A 23,722-nucleotide genomic window follows, 5' to 3' on the forward strand; every position below is an offset into this window, starting at 1 on the left:
ATAATGCAGTACTACGGAACCAGTCTTCGACAATGCGGCAGGAAAATGGACCATGCAATAGGTTCTATTCATTCTAGCACACCCAGCCACCGAACTGGTATATTTATCGCTGGTCAACCAGCACCAAGCTGCCGACCAGACCGTTATGCTTAGTGGCAAATATGCTTTTACAAAGGTTACAATGAGTAAGCGCACCGTCTAGGTAACGGTAATGAGATATTCGCGGCGATCGCTGTCTAAGGCCAACAAAAAAGAGTGGCACTAGAGTCGTGGATCTATTGTCGATAAATATTACTGTAATTGATCTGGAAAGCAACATTTCCACGAGTGCTTGAACCTGAACAGAAACTTTTTCTTGTTTGGAGCTCAACTATAGCTAACAGAGACGAACAACATGCACATCGAATTACGGTGAGATCCAAAACAAATTGGGTTCGTACACTCACACTATGCTCACGGCATTTATAAAACTAAATTGTCACAGGAAAAACTAGAACTTTACACAAATTCTATTTCAGCATATACGAAGTTACTCGTCTTATATAGGCTGTTCCCCTTTAAGCCAGTCTGTAACATAAGTCATCTGCAAGTTCGCCTAGATCGGTTGAAAATTGCAAAAATCTATTAACGCATAATATAATAATAATATTCTGAATTAACATAGCTCTTTAAAAAGTGCACAAACGCAACAATTGTGTTATACGGTCCAGTACTTCAAGACAAGCAAATACGTTTATAATAGATTCATCCAAATAAGAAGAGCTTCGTTATCTTACTTCTAAGTATAATGTCGTCTACATCTTGTTTTATAGTCCATGTGCCCACTTCTGTCAAAATAATAATGAGTATATTTTTCAACTAAGCAACTTAATACAGCAGCGGTGCCATTAATGATTTTTCAGGCGCCCGATCCTAGATACGTTATTTACTGTATCCAGATATCATAATATTATCACTTACGCGTGTGACTGTAGCAATTAAAATTAGGCCCTACCCTTTTGTTTGCAGCGAATATTCAATGAGTAGCTACGCAGACGTCCCTACTGCCAGTGCGTGAGTCAGGTTGGGTCGGCTTATGTAATCTGGTCACAGGTACTGCCCTGAAGAAATCTGTATAACTAGTTAAACTCAAATAAAACCGTACCTATTGTCGCATCCACGTTTCAATAAACCCGCTTTCTGTATCTATTAACCACTACATAGTTTATATCTATATATAGATTTTTTTATTACCTTTTATTTCAGCGACATATAGGTACATCACTGAATGAATCTCCAACTTCAAGGGTTTTTATCGATCATCGCAAGTCATTGCTTGACTTGACTACGGCACAAAATATGGTATCAACTAATTTAGCTTTGTGACGCTAGCATGAACTGAAAGTATAGCTAGACGATCGATGCGTTTGATGTTTTACGTATCGTAAAAGCAGACGCAAGCTTGACCAGTGAAATCGGAGTATCTTTCAATGAATTCTCCGACCCTGAAGCTGCGATCAGATTTACAGCATCCGAAAAATCTTAAGTAATTGACTCGACTCACAGATCTCACCCCGAGGATCAAGTGTTCTTGCCGACGGATTAATAATAATAATTATAGTTACGCCAATGTTGCCCTGAGCTCCTGAATAATTTGCTGCTTCGGTGGTACGGGATGTTTCTCTCCACGAAACTGGGCATAGCTGAAAGTATTCGACCAGTAACAAAAAAGTAGATTAATAAGTGATGTAAATGCTATAAGCGTACTTATTATCTACAGTGGGACAAATGGATACTTACTGCAGGTTAACAATTAACTGACCCTAAATTCGAAAGTGGACGTGTGTACTCCAGTATTGAGCGAAGCCAGCTGTCTGAAGCAATGCATTATGCCAATATTCAATGCGAAAATCGTTTATTTAATAATTAGTTTAATTTCTTTTCTATTTGGGCTCTTTACCTATGAGTACAGGATGATATGAAATTTCCTACTTTCGTGCTGATTAAGGGAAATGGATAAGTAAGTGGACTAACAGATATTCTCAGAGCAAAGTTCGTGAAAAAACTGCGCTTACTCATCAACTTCAATTGTCAAATAGAAAACGGTAAAGGTAACAGCTTTAATTCCTTGTTGAAATCGTTTAGTTAAATTTTCTGACCACCTGACCGACAACAAGAGTCAGATTGCCTCACAATGAGACCTTTATTTTTTGTGGTATTACTCGGAATCGGTGTCACTAAACTGCTTCAATTATATGTTTTATTAACTATTCGATCCACTTATGCTGTGATAAAGCATGTTTTTATCCACATCGTCATGAGCTGCTGTATTCGCGGTTCCGGATTATATTGTTTTTAGCTATCCGATAGCTGTTACCGTAATATTTTTACGAAACCAATCAAAATATTGTCGATTTTTTTTTAAATTTTACCGGATCCTTCGTACTTGAAGCTATTTTTTTTTGGAATTATTAAGCTTCGAGTCACATTAACCCTTGTAATTTAAACGGGATAATAGTCAAGCCACTACATAGCTTTTTAATATGTATGGTGCTGATGAACGCTCTACAGCAACTCAGTGGCCGTTAAATCTTTGAAATCCAGTTACGATAGCGAAGACTGCAAATACGATATCTGATCACTATGCATATCGCATCAGCCGTTACAGTTTCGGTCTGCCAAAGAGTCCGGTTTCTTCACATACGAAGAATGTCGGAAAGAAGGTATAACAATGTAATTGCTACCGATTTGCGCTGCTGGTATTTTCACCATCCAGCCTGCTAGACGTCAGTAGTTTTGTGTCAATCCGTTGAACTAACCATCTGATTGATTTGACGGACGTACGGCGTGTATTTCAGGCTGGACTACATATTGGCTGAACTGTTGATGGGTCGATATGTCTAATACCAATTTGCATACCATGTAAGTGATTCAGTTTACTGCAACGTCAGCCCCAATATACTTCAATGACCTGTTGGCCTTTAAAGGTCAACTTATTATAAGTTCACAATGGCTCGCTAGACTAGTACCGCTCGCTGCTCGCATTTGACTACTAAGACCCGCGCCTCAGTTCCGGAAATGTTCTCTCACTAACGGTGACGACGCACATACATGGCTATCGACACTTAGTGGTAGCACAGCAAAATACAGCGTCATCTTCCTACTCCATCAGACACAAAGTTGTTGACCGTTTCTCAGCTATCTTAACTACACCTGTTATTCGACGCATGAATATTCGCTAGATTAAAGAAAGCGCTACCTTTCCGTGACAGCGCTTTCACTCACAGGCGTTCACCAGCACGCAAGTTTGCCCATAGTCTCTCACAGATACCTGGCAGCTGGGCAGCGGTGTTAATTTCATTTTGAGCATAGAAACGCTAAGACCAGATCCTAATATTGGAATATCACTGACATTCTGTGTTGTGTAGCCATGTATGTGCTATGTAAGCATACGAACAAGCGGACGACGGTAAGCGGAATCCTGAAAACAATCTTCATTGCGAACAGAAATCTGATTACTTCCTCACGAGTCATGAAGAGGTTACGAGCACAGTGAACTCATTGAGTTATGGTCGAAAAGGAGATGAACAGGAAGAGCACGCTTAGTTCAAGGGCACGTGAATGTTCCATGATGGTGTTGAATAATTTAATGTGCGGCCAAACAAGTGGCTTGATAAATCAACCTAAAGGCAACGCTCGTGAGACTCTAAATGCATCTTCTTTATTCTCTTTATGCAAATCGACTACCGAATTTGCCTACGATTTTTAACAGGCATCGTACTTACTCGACATCTCGGAGAAACTTAATCATCCATGCTAGTTTACTAATACCCAACCCTGCAAGACAATAATATGTTTGTCTTCTGATTATATGGGATACATAAAACAAGAATACCACAAAACGTACGCCGAACAAGCAAGCAAATATTGCTGATATATTCACTAATTCAGTTACATTAGAACATGTGTCTCCCAGAAACGAAGGGAACTGCACGGGACTCGAGAAATAAGGCCGAATCAGAATCTAACTGGTTGGGTAAAGTATAGTGATAAGTGCATAGCTGATGGCGACCTCTTAATATGTCGACCTTTCAACCACCTGTGAAACTACCCTCGTTCGTGAAATATCGTTTGCTGCAACCTACTATTCATTATGTGAATTGGATAAACCTAGTTTTAACATTAACACTAATCTTTGAAAGTTGTAGCTAGGTGAGACATATTGTATATATATCGTCTTATACAGGTTAAAGCATGGTTTTTCACGCGTTTTGGAAATATATGAACTTAACAAGCCCATAGATCAAAGATTTCAAATTACGCTTCTATGAAGTTGGTTACAAAATACTCTAAAATATAAATTCCTGATTTTTTTTTATCAGAAAGCAACGGTCGACAACCATGTGTCCATTGAGCACTCAGAATGGAAGCATATGTGAAAGTTACAGGATATTTAACAACGCAATCGGTGATTCAATAACATTACGATACTTCTAAATCGAGAACTACAAAGCGTCTTCCTGTTCTCTACTTATTATATATATATATATATATATATATATATATAGCGAAGCAGTGAGCACCGTCTATTGATCAACAATATCGCGCATGCTGTGTCACTAGTAAGGGACCAAAGAGAGAGCATCGCTTTAGATATGGATCAATGATTTTATCGACTTGTCCACTACCCTTCTACTAGTAAGAACAAATAACTAGTGTCCGCTGGCTTCAGACGTCAGCAAAATTTCATCGTCATTATCTTGCAATCGAGACTAGTACAGCCATCGCGATGACCATTAATTGCTCTGTTGGGAAAGAACAGTACGATTTTCGCCATACAGACAGACACAGCTAAAATGTTCTATTATGGATATAGACTCTTGTATAATAATATTCAAATAATACTTCGTTTGAGGTCAAGAGTAAATACATGCAATCACGTATTATGAAAATAGAGGATTGTAGTATTACATTTGCAATACAATAAGACATATACGTTGTGAAGATTCTACAAAGTTAGAAATAAGCAAATATAACTAATGGTAAGTAATACAAAACGGAAGTATTCAACATTACCGAGAATTTTAGGATATTTCTTTAAGGCGAAACATAATAAGATAACCTGAATCGTTCCGTTGTATATATGCGAAAGCTTGATGAACCTAGATAATTATTGCTGAACAGGTTTAACCGTAATAACCATATGTACTAGAAAATAAATGATATAAGGAAGTCTCTGCATCGTACCGGAACTAGAATATCATACAATAATGATTAAAATTGTTGCATAGAATGAAATATAAGATCTAGTTATTATATTATAGGCAATACCTGTAATACTATTAATAATGACGGTTTCGTAGTGTGTGTACTACGCTTTTGGTAAAAAAAGGTATTTAGTCAATTGTCAAGTTTCCACTAGGACTATGTACGAAGGAGCATTCAAAATGACCCTCCGGGATCGGTCCAACGTTCTCACAGGTGCTATATATAGACACCATATGAAGTCCCTCTTTGATAAAGAGGAAAGTAAAGTAAGATCTAGATGTCTTATATTTTACGTCCAAGATTACTGTTGAAGATTGCTTCAAACGACTAATAACGTAAACCAAGGGTTCGAATCTAGACAACCTTACGTATCTCTAAGCTGATGTAGTAGACAAAGAAGTTACTACTGCAACATCATGAGGACTTCTATGACTACATATCAAAGTCATATCTGACACCCAAGACCCAACCATTCCTAAGTTAATGTGTCTGTTATTAATACACATATAATAATAATAACAAAAGTTAATACACACCATACTCTCGTAGGATATGATCCGGAATTGTGTTGCATAAATATTGATACATTTGACCTAATGTGATGCTACTGTCGCAAACAACGTTATGACATTCAGTGCCCATGGTACACTCAGAAAGGTGTTCTGAAATAACAGTGCGACTAAAAGAAAAGTACTTGTCAATCGGGACAAAACCGAAAATAATTTATAATATGAAAATAAAAACTTCCTTTTAATACGGACATCCTGAGCCGAGAGGAAGTGAAAAGGGCACCTGTTAATACAGGTGGCACTGTTATTTCGCACCGGATTTTCGGTAGTAGAGACTTTTAAGTCCTTTTCTAAAAATCTAACTTTCCATATATCACTATTTCTTACTGAACGTTAAGTTGGAACTTCTCATCGAAAAGCTTTCTTAAAAATTATGTAAAAATGCTTGTTCAAGTTCGGTAGAAAAATATATCTTCTTACAAAAGGAATATTTGAACTAAACCGAACTAAAATGTACCTGAGCTAAAGGTAAATATTAGTTCTTGACTTAGTTCAAAATTATGAAGAGTATATAAGTATGAAATAGAAGCTAACACATGCGAACCTTTAGTGATGACTATGTGCTAAGATTTTTTAATATATAAATTCTCGTGGAGCCTATCTGTAGCCTATTATACAGGTGATGTAACTTTGTTCTTAAATAAATAATTATATGTCTTTTACCACGAGCGTAGCAGAAAGTTGAACGTACATTGCACGATATTTCTTGACCTCGAATTCACTTAGGGAGGGCCGAGTGTCTCGAAGAGCTTTTTCGAGATCCTGGGGAGATATTCTTATTGTATCGGTCTTCAGCCTGCTGCATCGACTTGACCGTTTATAAGAATCTCCACTTTCATATTGCTGAGAGGAAAGATGCCACAGAAGTTCTTTGCGGTCTGGTTCCGGCAAACTGTCGATCACATTCGGCGTTAACTGAAATTCAACGAGTTTCCATATTTTATAAACTGAAGTTCAGTTTCACAGTTGACTACGTCTGGTGTTGAAGCCTACAGTCAGACCAGATAAACAATTTGTTGCGTCGTCAAAGCCAACTATTAAAATGCAAATGAAAATGATTTATTTACTTTTTGCCTACTAATATAGTAGTTAGTAGTTAGTTCAAATAAATTCTGCGGCAAGTGTAGAAGTTTCGATATCAAACAGAATTGCGACTAGGACTTCAAAATAAGACATATTCTAAAATTCAATCACGAATTGCTCATATCCATTGGCTAATGTATGCACTGAACGTCTAGTATATAAGCATAGCAGAAACGTCGTAATTTTTTTTTATAAAATTTAGATTATAATAGATGAAAGCGCCTTAACTGGGTCATTTACTAAGCTTTGAGCAATGTTTAGTTATTAAAGGCCCTTATCCTTTTTAAACAAATTAAGAGAGCTTAAGAAGTTCAACGAAATGCGTTAGATCAGCCATTTTTTAACATGTTCACGTTAACGCATTCTCGAACTAAAGGTAAAGTCACTAAAAAAACTGCGGAGGCCAAGTGCACCAGCCTTTGTATAGTAATGGAGAGGCTGCTAATGGTTAACCAAGCAAACAGTAGGACCTTAATACAAATCTAAGGAAAGCTGTTCAGCAGGTGAAAATATTTTGTGGTTCATAACAGGCCGTCGACAATCGAAAATATCCGTCCATACCTTCGGTTGTCCTGTTAGCTTTTCGACGCAATTTCTCGCGCTATTATAGTTTGATGCCTCAGGAATGCAATCTCAGTCAAATGTTCTCGTCTTGTGCTAAGACGGCTTTCTTGTTCAAGCAATAGTAAAGCACACTAAAGCGTTACTAAAACTTTTAAAAGACATTAGGAGTTGTACCTTATTGCTTTCGGTTCACTCTAATAGACACAAAATTATTGCCATCTTAATCAAATGTTGTATCGTGATGTGCTAATAATGTATAACCGTATGATTATACTTATTTACGGGAAGTTGTCAATATTTTTTTTTAGAAAGTTTGTTAAGAAAACCTAAGTGACACATACCACTCAAAAATCATTAACGTTTTTAACGTATACATGGTTTTTGCGAAGCAAGAAAATCGGTTTTCTGGATAATATAGACTAGTTATGAATCTGCGGGCTAGAATACGATGTAAGTTTACGATAAAAAACAAATAGGTTACTATAGTTGAATTTTTACAAGGGTTTTAAGAGGTGGCGATATTATTATGTATCCTCTTGCCACTCACAAGATTTGGTAAGACTTGGAGGGACCGTTCTAACATGAAATTAATTTTTAAAAGCAATTTTTAAAAGATATCGATTCAATATAGGCCATTAGACCGGGTCAATAAATGACACAAAAGACATGAGCAGATAAATATTAACGCAAAGTAATCTTTCTATATGGCTTCGGCAACGCCGAAAATCTTGACATATTACGAATGAGAAATATTTTAAACCTGATTTGGATCATAGACCACGTTAAATGGGACTGCACTTTAGATCCATGCAGCACATCTTGGAAGAAAGCGATTTAAAACCATAAAAAAAATAAAGTGAGTTTTTTTTATCGACATAATATTATATGGTACGTACCTCAATGAATCCTTTACTCAGCGTGGGGGCATACGCAATATTCTTAAAGTCTTGCCGCTCTTTCGACGGCGCGTTTGGTTTGTTAGATGACGCCTCATCAGATACCTTCGTTGCACTGCATTCCTCATCAACATTACTATCTGGCTCCAATGTTATCGAATTAACGGGATTACTGCCAAACCTCGTGTTTCTTTGCAACGCCGCGAGCTGAGCATTGAATAGCACCGCCTGTAGATCTGCCCCGGTGAAGCCGTCAGTCCTTTGTGCAATGCTTTCTAGGGCGTCTTCAGCCTCAGGTAAAAGCAAAACTGACAATCTTGAAGACAGTACTCGAAGAATAGACAAACGGGCTGGAACATCGGGCGGCAACGGACACTCAACTGAGCGATCAATACGCCCCGGTCGAAGCAATGCCGGATCAATCATGTCCGGCCGGCTTGTTGCTGCCAAAACAGCCACACCGGATGCTGGAAATGGCCAAAATAGTAATCCGTATTTGGTATAGTTATTATCAAAAAACATTTTTTATGGTTAATAAAATATCTAAGGTTCATTCATTTTAATTCATGAAAATTTATAGAAGAGCTTGTTCTAAATCGCCAACGTCGTTCAAAAATAAAAAATAACATTAAGGCACTACTAAAAGGTTTTGAGTGATGCATAAAACAAAGGGGCAAATCTGACTTTTTTGTTAACCTTGCCATATATGTGTGTAAGTGTACAAGGGTGCAACATTCAAAATGATGAAGTTATCTACTAAATTATATAATCTTATTCTGTTTATTCTAAATTTTATTTAGAGCGCAGTAGCGATGTTCCCTTCCAATACCGACCGTCAGTCTCCACGCCGTCGAGTAGTGTGAGCAATTGATTTACGCATCGATCTGTGACACCGGTAGAATCATGACCTCGCCGTGGCGCCATCGAGTCGAATTCGTCGAAGAATATTACACACGGAGCTGCACTTTTGGCCCTAAAAACAAATATTTTCAGAACAACAGGATTAGATCTGGAAATTACATACACAAAACCAGGATCCTCATTTGGGTTTTTTTCTGATATTAAAAAACAGGAAATCTTTACTTTCAAAATAGACGATGTATTATAGAAGTCGTCAAAGACTGCAGAAGAGAAAGCGATTTTATTGAACTGCGCATGTTAACTTAGTAGCTATTGCTATTTCTCTTTCAGGGTCGTTAACTATGATAAAATACAGATTTGTAGTTTTGTACCTTAAGAAAATGTCGCGCACAGCCTCCTCGCTGGCTCCGATGTATTTCGAGAGCAGCTCCGGTCCCTTCACAGAAATGAAATTAATGTCCGCCTCTTTGGCAACGCAGGACGCCAACAATGTCTTCCCTGTACCAGGCATTCCATAAAGAAGCAAACCAGATACCGGCCGAATGGGACATTGTGCCAGCAAGTCAGGGTACTGATGTTCATATTACCGAGAAAAAATCATGTTGTGTACTAGTAAATATGAATGAATATCCAAGACGAAGCATTTACCTAAAAAAAATAACGTTCATGTATTACTGAGTTCCAGTGGTTGGAATTCACAATATAATAACTAACGGAGGTTGCTTTATCGCTTTTGAACTACAGTATTTAGGCATCGTCAGAACCGACTTGTATATTTTTTGACCGCAGACGAGAACGTATCTCTATTAAACAGTAGTTTCTGCTCTATAAGAGACCGTCCAGGGATCTTCACATATTTTGACAACTGCCTAACCGCCAAATTTGAATATAAATCTTTTTTGATACTTAATCAACATGTAAAGCCTTTCATTAAACCAAAACAGCAATTTAACTTACTCTGGTCGGCCAAAGAAACGTCTCGTTCAGCAGTTCCTTTTGCTCATCCATTGCGCCGACTGCGTCCCACTCACTCGCCCCATGGCCACGGCTGCTTAAGGCAGATCCCCGTTCCACATTCAAACCCCTCAGCGCTACCGGGGTGACTCGCGCTAGCACCGGTTCTAGGGTTCCCATGCTCACCATCTCGTTGCCACCTGAGAAGCGCAGAACTGCCAACAGTTAGACAATTGAATTTTTTTTATTTACTGATCAAACTATTTAGTATCCTTATCGTTTAAGCATTGCGCAGGTATACACAAACGTTGTTTGAAATAAGTTAATTAATTACCTTCACATGCGTTACTAAGCATAACTCTATCGGCAAGAGTGGCCAAGTCACGCGCGACAAAGCCTTCTGTCCGCTGAGTAAATCCAGAAAGGTCGCCCAGAGTCAGGCCCCGTTGACGACACAGCACCTGGTACAATTGTATAGACAACAATTAACCGAAGCAAAATACACATCTCATTTGATGAGACCTGAATTAGAACAGCAGTTGAGGCAAGATCTGTACTACGTGGCATTCAAAGGTCAATGCCTTTTTTTATTTGTTGTTTATAAATTACACCCAAACAATAGTGACTCATCAATTCAGCAAGCATGAGAAATCATAAGTCGTCTTGTCTCTTGTTATCAGCCTTACCATGGTCGGCCGATAACGTAGTAAAAGTGATTTTTGAATATAAAAGAGTTAGCGATTAGATTGAATGATACGTACCTTGAATATATCTAAGCGTTCCTCTCGAGACGGAGACCGCATTTCTAGTACATCAGAGAAAATATGGAGGCCTTGTGTTCTCGTAAGAGCTCCACAAAGCAGGTTCCAGGAAATGGCCGTAACGATAAAGGAAATCTGTATTATTGATAAAAACAATGTCAAAAATATTATTAACATGGTCTTGAGATGAAGCGCTCGGCAATGTACGCTAAGTTAGTAACACTACTTTGGTCAATACGAATTTTCTTGATGTCTCATATCTAAAATAATTAACATATCCCTAATATAACAATTTACCTAAAACAGCATTCTTATGGGATTCGTTGAATATCAAAATACCTTCATCTGTCGGGCTCGGTGAACAAGGTCCCGAAAAAGCCGGCTGTTCTTCAAGAAATAAATCCCATCATGACTTGTGTCGCCCTCAGGGCCAACAGCTTGACCGCATAGAGCATCCAAATCGTCAAAGATCAGGACGGACGGAGCGCGGAATGAAGCTTCGGCTAAGAGCTTTGACCAGTCCTTCTCAAGCGTCTCCGTACGTTTACCTAAAATGCAAATTAACAAACGTGACACGTTTCTTTTATACCTAATTTAAATGCATCTCTTTTTTTTCATGTACGTGTTCTGCTACGTCGTGCGACGCAAAGATCCGTTTTTATTCAGTTAACAACCCGAACCGCGCTCACCTCTAAGTACCCCACACGACACTGTTTTCGTCCAGACGGCTTCACGCCGACAAAAGTTACGCACAACTGACGTAGTCACATAAGATTTACCCACTCCTCGGGATCCCGTAATCAGTAGAGGTCTGTTACAGACTCCGCGTGAGCCTAGACATCGCTGGAGGTAAACTGTCAGATCTTCGACGATAGAACCGCAGCTACCAACCTTTGAAAATAGAAAAAACGTGAACCAATTTAAGGCTTCTACGGAAGGTCTGCGTCGTTTCGTCTAAACTTCTGCCTTCACCACCTAAGATGTTTACGGTTTACTTAAGGTTATAGCTTTAAAAACCTTAACGCATTTACGTTTTAGTAACTGGGTACATATTAGTGCACTTTCGATGAACGAGCTCTTCCAAAACTACCGAAACTCTATAGCCTACATGATGTTTTTTTATTTTTTAAAGCAATAAACATCCAATACCCTTAGTTTAAGTGCATCTAGGTAAAATTTTTAAATAAAGTAGATTACAGTGTTATCGCTAGCTGGTACTATACTGAACGATATTAATCAGGCACAGAAAAGTCACTTCAACGAAAAGGAAGAACCGTAAAAGAAATCCACAATTACTGCAGTTTCGGAGATACAACATATATCATGTGACCATTAATAATCACATTAACAATACTAACAATTAAAAAAAAAAGCTAATGTACAACATTTTTTTACCTCTTCGAGTGCACTGCCGGTACCCGACATAATGATATTCACTAGCTTAGTCACAGGTAACTGATTAGCGCCGTTTGGAGCTATTGTTTCACCTCGGGTTATCACGAAGGATGATGATTCGGCTTTAAGCCATCCCGGTTTTTCAATGGCAACTATATATCCACAGTCGCCTAGTTGAAGGTAAGACCCATTTGACAATAAGGTCTTACCTGCACCCAGGGTTGATTTAACGAGAGACTGGAGTTCTGAGGTTTCCACAAGAGCGTTTCGCTGCATACATAGTAGTGCATAAAGAAAAACAGATAATTAGTCCGTCTGTTTTGCGCTCGTTGAACTTGAAGAGGCCTGAATCCAAGGGATATTGATACGTCATAAAAGGACGGCTTAAAAGAAAAGTTAATCAGCTTTAAAATCTATAGCATTTTAAAAAATAAAACTACTTTATATAGTTTATTGTGCCAAGTTGCTGTACCTATATCCCTTTTATCACATACTAAAAAAAAAAATTGGAAAGAAAATTTAATTTGGATTGCGGAATTCACAATAAAGTCATGAGAAACGTACCCTCGGATTCTGAGGTAAACACTCATATTTGTGTAAATGTATGCGATCATACAGATCTTGATCGTACCGAGCATTTTCTTTCACCGACACCAAGCGATCGACAGTACGTACCGCGTTAATAACTGGATGCAGCGTAAATGACTTGATCTGACCGAGCTTTTCCTTCTGAAACTCTATCAGTAGTCTCGAACAGTCTTCAAGGCCTAATCGCCTTCTAAGAGAAAGGGGACATAGAGCCATGTCATCACTGTTCAAGGGGTTAAGCCGCACACGAATACTGCATAGCACCGAATCTGAGACATATGAAGAGACAATGACAACAAAATGAATTGGCAGTTTGTAACCGTCATTAAAAATTCCACTATGAGCATTACTTGCACGGTTAGATTACTTTGTTAAATAGAAGCCTAAGCTGTTAGTAATAGAATTGGTTACCTTGCAGTAGATTGGCACCATTTGCTTCGGAGTCAATTATAGGATTTGAATCAGGACCTTTGTTTTTCTTTTGTTCAGCATCACCAGGCGGTAACAAACGCCTTACCATGGCTACAAATCGAGGAGTTTTCACCTTATTCGAAATCAAGATCACCTGGAATACGGAGAATATAAATATGGTTTCGATTCAACTTTTTTTTGAAATTATTTTTTAGAAATAGAAAATAGAGCGCAGTCAAAAATGCATCAAAACATCTATAATCTAAGTACTCACATATGCAAGCATAGAGATATACTTTATTAGTTTGGTGCTACTAGGACACCATATTGTTTGACTTTTGCCAGAAAGCTATTGTTTGCTTTACAATGGGTATAGTTACATTTATGATAATTCTAACTGTGGTATTTTGAAAATGTATAGGTTTGGCTTTGGGTTGATTATGCTCAACTAATTTCTATCCGTATCATTATATTACGATTTAGATGCATTAACTAAGAACTAATGAGCTTACCTCTGTCTGAGGAGTTTTCACGGCATTTCCAATAAATCTGGCAGAAATCTTATTTAGGAAAAAATCGCTGAATTCATCGCTGGCCACAATCGCCTCTTCTTGAATTTCCTCCTCCTCTGATGCCCCCATTCCGGACACATTTTTCATTATGTTCATCAAAGATCCAATGACAGATTTAGATGACGTCGTTGCGCTTGCTGAGGCCGGTAGCGTCAGTGGGGTTTCAATTTCAGGTATAACATGCACCTCTGTCATTCTGCTTAGTTCGAGAGGGCCGGTTGTTAAGCTCGTTGCGACTGAGCAAATAGATAACATTAGTGTTAATAAATCCAGTCGTTTAAATGGAAACTTATATAATAAAAAAAGCGTTCTTGTATAACAATGACAAGTAACTTTAATAATAAAAATCGAAACACAAACTAGAGACTCGAGCATATCATTTCTAAAAGATATTCTACGTATGTCTAATGTTCATTGTTAGGTAACCATTTCATTTTATGCATAGCTATAAAATTACGCCGGGACCAATTCTAGAAAAGAAAATAAAAACTGATGCCTTAAGGTTTCCAAAATGTCCGAATACGTGTTTGTTTCTCTAGCGAGAAAAAACATACGACTTTTAATATAAACACTGACACTGTGTAGTTCAGGGTTTAAAAAGAAAACCAACATTTGTGTTCGCCATACTTATTCTTATTTGACAAATGAACACAGCATGACAAAACGGAAATTAAAAGAGAAACTTACCAACCCGAACCATTGCACAGACGCTCGGTTGAACCCATATTGGGAATACCAGATCAGTCCATAAAATCCGTATTTGATCTAGTAAACAGTGCTCCACCCGGGCAATGTTTAATTCCTCCAGAAATTTGAATAACAGCATCATTGTAAGTACAAGCCATGATTAAGGTAGCGTAAAATTGGTTAATTGGTCCGGGTATCCAGAACTGAACACTCTTACTCCAAAGAAAAGACTTTTTGAGTTCACGCCAGAAGTTTGTATCACTTAAACGTGCATTTCTAATGATTAGATCAAAATCAACATGTATTCATGGGTAATGGCTAACTAATTAGGGCACGGTAGAAGTTCAGCAGATTTTATCTGAAACTCGGTAAATTTCATTGAAGAATACATAATAGACGCCCACATCCTAATACATACCAATATTTGCCAGTCTTTTTTGCTAACCGGTTTAAGCGTAACTTGATGACAGGGTCCCACGCCATGCTCCCGGCACACAACAACTTCATCACCTTCTTTAAAACCTAGCCTGAAAAAATGATCAAAACCGAATTCTCAGTAAGAAAAAAGTATAAAGTACCCAATAGTTAGAAAATTATTCCCTCTGCGCATAAACACCGGCCAATAAATCTATAAGTTGACACGTTCTAAATTTCACTATAAGCAGTGACAATACTGGATTTCTTAATCCGCGGAGGTAAATTGCTGTTTCTAAAGTAAGTACCCAGAGGCCATATGTGAGTTGACAAGTATAGCATCGTCGTCAGTTTCGTCTCCATTCCAACTGAAGAAAGCCTTTACTCCCGACGCGAGGCAAGTGACAGAAAAGGTCACTACGTATGTCGGTCGCTAAATAAACGTACAAAAAACAAGCTATTAGCGTTATATCTATATAGTAAACATGAACCTACATACTTTTAAACTATTGCAAACATTTAAGAATGATACGAAAATTGATTACGTAAAAAGATTTCGAGCCGCAAACGTACTTTGAAACTAATATTTGTGACAGATCAAACGTACTCGATTCATAACTTCCACACAGAAACATACGATAAAATCTTGTAGAATCTATTAAATATCTGGCCCGAATCGTCTATGGGGGAAGTGATAATCATTTGATGTATTTAGAAATTAAGGAAAGAATAATCCTAATTTACTTACACGATGAATTATTAATTGACAAAAAATGTTGTGTGATTATAAAGGAATTCTGTTACCAGCAACGAGACGTACATGTTTTGTTTACGTAATTTCATTATTCTATACTGTATTGTATGGTGAAACACGTACACGTACCTTACAACTTTTTCCCGTATTTCCTGAATTTTTTTTACTGCTCAAAAATACGTGGAAGTGCACCCAAAATGAAAACAAAGTGGGTAATTGAACGATTACACTGAGGAATTTTTACGCTCGCTTTTCTGATATAACACAATAACTTTCCAACGCCCTTTTGCTCTATTCGTTTTTTAGGTACTTATTTTTTTAACGCACGAAAAATAGCTGAACATACGGATATTTTATAGGAGTGTTTTTTCAAGATATAATAGGCAATACAGAAACCAAGATAACTACACTCACCATATATGATAGGCAAACTTCTTCAATAACAATACTATTTCAAGTAGAACCAATACAAATTGGAATCATTTCCATCGGTTTAAATCCTCGAAATTTTACAAGATGTACCTTCCGAGTTCTGCAATTAATGTATTATCTCCTTACATTTCATTGAAAAATATGCTTCACCTGTTAATTTTTTTAACACTTCAGTTGTTCATTAAAAAATTAAGTTTATTTCGCCACTGACCCACCTGTTGCTTCCAGCCGCGGGGTAACGCAATAAAACAATCCTTGCTCGAGCGAAATTTAAGCTCCAACACATCCACAGTTCGGCCCGGCATTTTTCTCTGTTTATTTATACGCCTACAGTGATATGCTACCTGAGAGTTATTCTTCCTTGAACTTTTCTAGCTCTGTTGTTTCTTCATTTAATTCTTCAACGACATCTCTATATGTGTTGTAGTTCTCAGATGTCACTTTTCCGGATGTTTGCTATTCGATTCTGCAGCTGACAGAGTGGGCCTGGATGTGTACCAGACTGGAGTAAGTGTCTGGGACCGCCCGCGCCAAATTTGAACCCGTGAAGGTTGTTGGCAGGTAACTTCGCATTATCCTCGCGATAAAGCAGAGGGTAACGTGTTTGTCTGCTAAGCTTACGAATACCGATGGTCTATGTTCGAATTCGAAGTAAATTGGTAATGTCATTTCCCGACAAACATTAGCGAGGCTCAAATTGCAGCGTTTTCTACATCGCGTACATCGAAAAATCAAATATTCCGCATTTAACAGTTCAGCGTGCGTCTTCACTGGGTTGAAAAATATATGCCATTCCAGTTGAATCGTAATTTCTGCTTTATGTACGGATGGAAACTGAACAAATGGAACTTTTTCCTTAATCAATAAAGAAAGTTTTTAACGATTAAAGACAACGATAATAAACGTTTTGTAAGAATCTGATTAGCGATTTGGTTGGCTTGATGAGCGAAGTCTATACAAGTAGCACACACTATGCATACATTAAATATAATTAAACTTGAAATAAGGTCTTCGTTAAGAAAATAAGATATACAATGGAAACTAATAATTGAAGTTAGGTAAATTAACTGTTGAACGCATACATAAACAAAAAGGAAAACATTAAAATCCAATACACAAAAAAAAATAACAGCTGACTAAACATATCACCCGTCACAAAACAAAACTGAGCATTACAAAAAATCACCCAGCGTTATCGAACTACTCCAGTGATAACCAGTCTTTATTTCACTTATCTGAAAAATTCTAACTTATATTTAAATACAATTATCACGGAAATGTAACATCTTCATTTGAACAATATTTAGCCTGCAGCTTGCTTAAGGCAGCGCTTGTAATGACAACTTCGAGAGTCGTATAGTTCATATTCGCTTCGTCAACGGACATGCTTTTCACCTGGAAAAAAAGCTACTCATTTATTTTTAGCAATGGATAGTGTATAATACTTGGTTGGTTATTAGTACCGATACTTCATTGTGTAACTACGCCTAACTGATGTTTTGCTGGTTTGTTGTTAAGAAAATAGGTCAAACTATCATAGTTTCTTCCCAAGTCGGTACCTGGGGCTGCAGCGAAAATGAATTGTCTTGATTAATCTATTATTATATGCTACTATTAAGCGTTAAATATTTCTATAGCGATAAACATGCTTCCTTTTTAACTTCCATAGCAGTAGTTCGCTACATGTTTAATTACACAGTGAAACTTGCATGTCCCTAACCGTAATACATACCGAGTTGCTCGAACGGAGGATATGACTGTACACTTCAGTTCCAATTGCACATCGAATCTTGACAGTCTTGCGGCCAGTGTTACCTATGATACTATCTTCAACATTGGCTAATACATCACTGATACCTTGGCCCGTCACTGATGAAGCGCTGACGGCGGACCGACCGAGAACTCGCTCTGCGCGTGACATCATTAAATCTGCATCATCAATGAGATCCACCTGTAAATATTAACAAAACTTAGCAAGATTACCTAATCATTATAATTATATGGTATCTAACATAAGTCAGTCTGAGGGGTAAAACACGTATAGAATAAATACAGACGAAAAACCCAGGGCAGTGGAAGGTGTGAATTTAGTGGGTACTAATGTGATTATAAAACGCTGACAAAGCTTCACACGAGAAATGCAAATTCCTAGAAGTATTGCTCGATGTTCATTTTCATCTCAATGCTTCAAAAAGAAAGGTATAATATGACAACAGAAGGATTTTAGGCTGTTGTAACGTCCCATATTTACAGATGCTTCTGTACCTGTGTAGTATAGGCTACATATTAACTAGATGGCAACTCTGGAGGCTATGCAAAAGAAAATTATTGTAAACCTAAGCGAGATGTGTAATAGCGGAATAATGGTAGAAAAGTATGATTTGCCTTTAATAAAACTCGTACGTATTTCAAGGTCAGACTTCTCTGTCAGTAATCTATACATGATTTAGTATTTACAATGAAGCGTGGATCAAACCTTATTTCCGACATGAATGATGGTGTCCATGAGCTTTGCAGATGTCTCAATACTCTGGAGTGTTTTGAGGACAGTTTCACATTGCCTCTCGAGGTCAGGATGGCTTATGTCAAATACATGCACCAACTGATCAGCCAGCAACGCATCTTCGAGGGTAGCTCGGAAACTTGCTATCAACTGGGTAGGGATATCGCTGATGAATCCTACGGTATCTATGTAAATAATCTAGAAATTGTCGAGTGAGTTAAAAACCATAAAATATAGAGAAATTTGTCAGATTTGGCCAACGCACTGTCGACATTCTATAATAAATGCCCTTTTTTTGGCAGCTCACAAACTACCGCTGCTAAGCGGTGTTACTACATCTTCAACTATAAGGGAAAAATTATTTGATCATAAATTGAATAATTTTTTTTTATAGAAACAACCAGATACCAACTGATAGATTCTACCGAACTAGATGGTGGACCAAAACGTTAAAAATTTACTTCGTAGGATCTTAAATCACCATCTACATATATTAACGAGTAAAACACTCATTTCAGCAGCGAACCTTTAATTTATGGATGGAAAAAGATCGGATCAATGCTGAATCATGGTCAAGGTAAAGAAGTCTGATTAATCCAAAAAACGTTTAGTGCTTTCTTCGAGCAAAAATAATATGTGTCCTTCGTGTGCGTTGTCGAGATCCTAAGCCCACCTTTGAGAGTTTCGGTAGATAGCCCTCATGACAGGTTACATCGAGGGTGGCGAACAACTGATTAAGCGGTACGAGTTTGTTGGAATCCGTAAATTTTTTGATGAGCGAAGTCTTCCCTGCATTTGTATATCCGACGACGGCCACAACCTAACGGACGTAAAACCCAGGCAAAGGGAAGAGAGTACCAATTAGCAACACCAAGCTAACGAAAATCTCTAATGTAAATCCATCGATTATCCAGAATAATCCTATGAAGCGATATCAACTGTGCTGAAATTGTGCTTAACCGTGAAGCGATTTGACGACTTTTTTTATTTATGGACACCATGTTGACACAATGGGCAGAAGGCTTTACAGATAAATTAGCATCGAATCAGCACTTACTACGAAATTCATGATTCTTAATAGCATATAAATTCAGTACTTATAGAAATACAAATCTAAGCTTTAATGTACTAATACTGTAGGATCGCAATATCTAAGTGATATATGAATATATTACGCTCATCTACGACTACTCACGGGCAATTGTAGCTTCTGTCTTTTCTTTCTTAACAAGCTTCGATGTCCCTGAATATATTCTAGTTCTCTTTTTACATGACCTTCCCGCTGCTCAAGCTGGACCAGCATATCTGTTGATCCGTGAAGTTTCATCCGTTGACGATAGTATGAGAGTTCTGCAAGCGAGGTCTGCAGTTTGGCCTCTTTCGTACGGGCGTGCTGCTTGAAGATCAGTAAGACGAGCATGTACCTTAGGTGCGTTTATCAGTCCAAACAAGAATTCAATACGATAAAGAACTAAACAGGTTATAAATGTTCATTATGACATATAGCGGACAACAAAAGTTGATAAACATTCATTATCGTATATCTATTTATCTAATTCGATGTTTTACCTGTCGTATACGTCAACGCCGAGCTCTTGGCGCAACGTATGTTGTTGGACTGCCGTGAGCATGGTGACATTAAAAAATGCTACGACACTGGGTGATCTTCGCTGGCGCTCGTTTATGACATCGCGTATGATAGAAAAATTTCCTGAAAATTTGGTAGATTTAGGTTCCAGCAAGTGAACACACCATCGTGACAGTGACAGGTTATGATAATTCTCTCCTGGCTCTTTTTCTATGCTTGATTTTGTATTTGTGATTTGCTAGTTCATTTTAGAACCCACAAGTCTGATCAATTTTCTAGGTAAGGGCTAATATTATTCTCGATTCTATACTTTGTCAGAATGAATTTGGACAAACGTTTTAATTAATTTAACAGTATAAAAAACGCAACTTGTACGTAGCATATATTCAGTAGAGATCTTACACGAGAATTCAAGTCAGTATGGGAAACCGCTAGTGCAGATCAAAATACTAACTGCAGGAAGCAAATATATTATATATATAATAAAATGAATAGAAATCTAGACATGACTTTAAATTGTTTAAGTTCTTAGTAAATGATAAACGGGCTACAATTTAAATAAACTGTTAATGCGCATTAATAATAACGTCATACAAAGTGGTCCGTATGATTTTTTAGCGGTCCTCTGGCCATTGCGTATTTTCTACGTTGATAAAATAAAGTCTGCCATTAATCAAAATAATTTTGACTGTACCTGTTCCAAAAAGGACGCGTTTTTGTTCCGCTTGTGTATTCAATGCGATAGTTTCACATAAGTTCCAGTGATTACCAATCGTTGCTACCAAAGCCTTTGCTTCGGCAACCTGGAGCTGAGTTGTAGTATTCAGTGCAGCTTTCGGAATCCTCTTCAGGATGGGATGAATTAAAACGACATTTTTGCGAAGAAGCGAAGGAACTATTAACGAAGTATGAGACTCCAGTGTTGGACTGTTGAAGACGCCAAGCTCCGTGAGTTTTATATAGGGTTCGTCATTTATTCCGTCGTCAACTTTGCCAGGAGTAATCATAGGAGCAGTGCATAAACGCCGAACGGGCGAAGCAGTAGAAACTTGGCGGGCATACCTTCTTAACAAATGTGCCCTCATTTTGGTATCTTTTAGCTGATATGAGGGCAAATTATATGATAACGCAACACAACCGATTGATGTGTTATATTTGCTCATATATCAATTCTAAATTCGACGATTCTATTGGATGGTCGCAACTCTAAACTTTGGCTTCACAGGTACCTTGAGGAACTTCACGCTATTCTTTCAGTTATATTTGGTGTCCGGCTGTGGATTTTGTAATAATTGTAGTATTCTGTAATACTAGCACAAAACCGCGCCCTCCTAACGTCTTGTTTATCACTCGTGAAGCTTCACTTTCGGTCACTACTAGTCACTAAAGTCACTGCTCATACGCGAATTAATTTCCAAAATATCAACTATTTTAAATGTAAATAGGTAAAACAAAAATGTAAAAACAGAAAAAGTTTTCAAGATACAGGCATTATTCAACTGGTTATTTTGACCTTATGTTTAGCCGGCCCACTGTGCATATCCCACACACCAACAGCGCGAATTCGTGTATCGATTTTTAAACTTGTTATTTAAACGTGCCATGATTTCAGCTTTCGTGGAAACGCATGTTCATGAACAGAAATAGAAACTCAATCATCTATGCTTAGACTAAATAAATGTTCAATAACGATACTTCACCGAGTTAATGACTTAATAAAAATCGCTTGCTAACATTATAAAATTTGAACCACCCGAATAATGTGCGTGTCGCGCTCTCTGTTAGCAAGTACATGTATATACATACTTGCCATAATTAATAGTTCTCAATATTGTAGCAATATTGAGAACCGTTTCAACAAGTAGGCTATAATTAACAATTTAGTGAAACAACATATGCTTTCGCTGTTTGGTTTCTATTTATTATTGCTATCCTCATTTCTCAATTAAAGCAACGAGATGTGAGGTATTTACACATTCAATTCTAATGATTATTCAAAAATTACGAGTTGACTATCACTAACGTTTCTTTTGTACTTTAGTCACCTTCTGTCCATTCTATACAAACGTATGCATAAAAATTCGGTTGTGTTATAAGACTTTTAGCCCAAGCAGATGCATTCGTTCAATCACTTTATATGCGATATTGACTGAGGCTCTGTTGGCAAGTTACAAGTTACCCTCGGATATTATCGTTACACCCATTCCACCATAAATAATATTTTGGTCTGATTGAACATTCACCATTTCTTAGCATTTATAATTCAATTTTTGCCACAACAAGAAGTATACACATTCGGTTAGAATATAAAGACTGTGTTACATATATACATATACGAATACACAAATTATTAGCAACCTATTAACTCTAACAACCACGACTATAAAAACAAGCATTGCTCGTTACGGTAGAGAAAAAGTCACCGAAAAAGAAATTAGATAAAAGTCACACGCGACCCTCGGCGGGACTCGAACCCGCAATCCCCGGTTTAGGAGACCGATGCCTTATCCATTGGGCCACGAGGGCGGACAGTGTGTCGGTGGACGTGGCACCGTTACTCAGCGAAACATTGCAGACCGGACGCGACTACTTCACAGTCACTATTAGATTCATATTTGATACTAACGTACTAATTAAAGCTTTTATATCCGAAAAACAATAACAAGACTGATTGCGGTCTGCTAAATTGTTTGATGAATGAATTTGATGAGTCACTAATAATAATACTACTACTTTAATAAGTTACTAATAATTATCATTAGAAAATAATGTCTGATTTATCAAGGCGTTGAACCCATTCGCGGAAATAGAGCTTTCGCCGAGCCATTCCAATACTGTGCTTAACTCTACTCGTGTACGTCATACCATAATAAATTTTACTGTTCTAATTGTTTTCCTTATTTTCATTAATGGCAACACGGCCACGTCAATGTGTGAACAGGATTATTTTAGTCATGTTTAATTATCGGATTTGGGAAATCAATCAGATATTCATCAATCTTTAAAACCGTGCCACGAAAGCAGTATTGCACACTGCTACGCCTAAAACGACCACTAGAATTCAAGTGTGCATACTCCAGCACATAGCTACCATGGAACTATGTTTTTTTGCTTTCAGGAAAGATTGGCTTATATTCATCCATATTTGCCAGTAAACGACATACATTCTGTCAAGGATTCGCTTGAAAAGTGTCTGAGTGCTTCGATTTTTGAATCTGAAAGTAGCTCTAGTCTTGTTTAGAATTCATATATAATGTTTGTCCTTTGCTTGTTGATTTCAAGCGCCTCTTTTAATGGTTTACTGGCGTATGGTTGATGTACGACGGTTGATTACGAACGGCTAACGTATCTCATACAATATGCATTGTACAATTTATGTAGGCAAGGGGAACTAGCGGAAAGCATGCTCTATACTGAAAGCTAAATCCGTGCTACAAAATGCT

The 23,722-nt window shown here is 37.6% G+C and overlaps 2 protein-coding genes, 1 long non-coding RNA gene and 1 other non-coding gene across 5 annotated transcripts; 1 reads left to right on the forward strand and 3 right to left on the reverse strand.

Annotated features, from left to right (window-relative positions):
• Window positions 1–9: 9 nt before the first annotated feature.
• LOC111270290 (uncharacterized) lies at window positions 10–1,171 on the forward strand. Its single transcript, XR_002686242.1, has 2 exons — window positions 10–411; window positions 1,009–1,171. It is a non-coding gene; the product is annotated as an uncharacterized LOC111270290 (long non-coding RNA).
• Window positions 1,172–1,203: 32 nt separating this feature from the next.
• On the reverse strand, window positions 1,204–16,710 carry LOC111270289 (peroxisomal biogenesis factor 1). Of its 2 annotated transcripts, none has more exons than XM_022850434.2 (18): window positions 16,404–16,710; window positions 15,311–15,435; window positions 15,007–15,115; window positions 14,589–14,703; window positions 13,842–14,137; window positions 13,330–13,483; window positions 13,006–13,187; window positions 12,331–12,600; window positions 11,625–11,826; window positions 11,275–11,483; window positions 10,936–11,070; window positions 10,509–10,635; window positions 10,178–10,374; window positions 9,592–9,791; window positions 9,193–9,332; window positions 8,360–8,826; window positions 6,508–6,731; window positions 1,204–1,682 (listed from the first exon to the last, which is right to left on the reverse strand). In XM_022850434.2, the coding sequence occupies exons 1-18, from the start codon at window positions 16,491–16,493 to the stop codon at window positions 1,601–1,603; spliced, it is 3,324 nt and encodes a 1,107-aa protein (XP_022706169.1). In that variant the 5' UTR covers window positions 16,494–16,710; the 3' UTR covers window positions 1,204–1,600. The 2 variants fall into 2 exon arrangements, with proteins under 2 accessions (XP_022706169.1, XP_086828568.1); XM_086972442.1 differs by lacking the exon at window positions 16,404–16,710 and adding an exon at window positions 16,171–16,334.
• A 670-nt stretch (window positions 16,711–17,380) lies between these two features.
• On the reverse strand, window positions 17,381–21,820 carry LOC111270291 (putative GTP-binding protein 6). The gene is made up of 7 exons (XM_022850435.2): window positions 20,974–21,820; window positions 20,261–20,402; window positions 19,887–20,115; window positions 19,365–19,511; window positions 18,665–18,889; window positions 17,921–18,139; window positions 17,381–17,583 (listed from the first exon to the last, which is right to left on the reverse strand). Exons 1-7 carry the CDS (start codon window positions 21,440–21,442, stop codon window positions 17,458–17,460), a joined length of 1,557 nt encoding a protein of 518 aa, XP_022706170.1. The 5' UTR covers window positions 21,443–21,820; the 3' UTR covers window positions 17,381–17,457.
• Window positions 21,821–22,732: 912 nt separating this feature from the next.
• TRNAR-CCU (transfer RNA arginine (anticodon CCU)) lies at window positions 22,733–22,805 on the reverse strand. The gene has a single exon. It is a non-coding gene; the product is annotated as a tRNA-Arg (tRNA).
• Window positions 22,806–23,722: the final 917 nt, after the last annotated feature.

This window comes from Varroa jacobsoni, unplaced genomic scaffold (genome assembly GCF_002532875.2).
Source record: "Varroa jacobsoni isolate VJ856 unplaced genomic scaffold, vjacob_1.0 scaffold_1461, whole genome shotgun sequence".
Lineage (NCBI taxonomy): Eukaryota > Metazoa > Arthropoda > Arachnida > Mesostigmata > Varroidae > Varroa > Varroa jacobsoni.

What these genes read in the sequence shown, in the direction of transcription:
- LOC111270289 (XM_022850434.2), bottom strand. Translation starts at nt 16,493, where the DNA reads ATGCCGGGCCGAACTGTGGATGTGTTGGAGCTTAAATTTCGCTCGAGC. An exon ending in CCGGCAGTGCACTCGAAGAG is followed by an intron (nt 11,827 to 12,330) that starts GTAAAAAAATGT and finishes CTATTTTCAAAG; the next exon opens with GTTGGTAGCTGCGGTTCTAT. An exon ending in GTGCGCGACATTTTCTTAAG is followed by an intron (nt 9,333 to 9,591) that starts GTACAAAACTAC and finishes ATTTGTTTTTAG; the next exon opens with GGCCAAAAGTGCAGCTCCGT.
- LOC111270291 (XM_022850435.2), bottom strand. Translation starts at nt 21,442, where the DNA reads ATGAGCAAATATAACACATCAATCGGTTGTGTTGCGTTATCATATAAT. An exon ending in ATCTACCGAAACTCTCAAAG is followed by an intron (nt 18,890 to 19,364) that starts GTGGGCTTAGGA and finishes GACAATTTCTAG; the next exon opens with ATTATTTACATAGATACCGT. An exon ending in TCATTCATGTCGGAAATAAG is followed by an intron (nt 18,140 to 18,664) that starts GTTTGATCCACG and finishes TAATATTTACAG; the next exon opens with GTGGATCTCATTGATGATGC.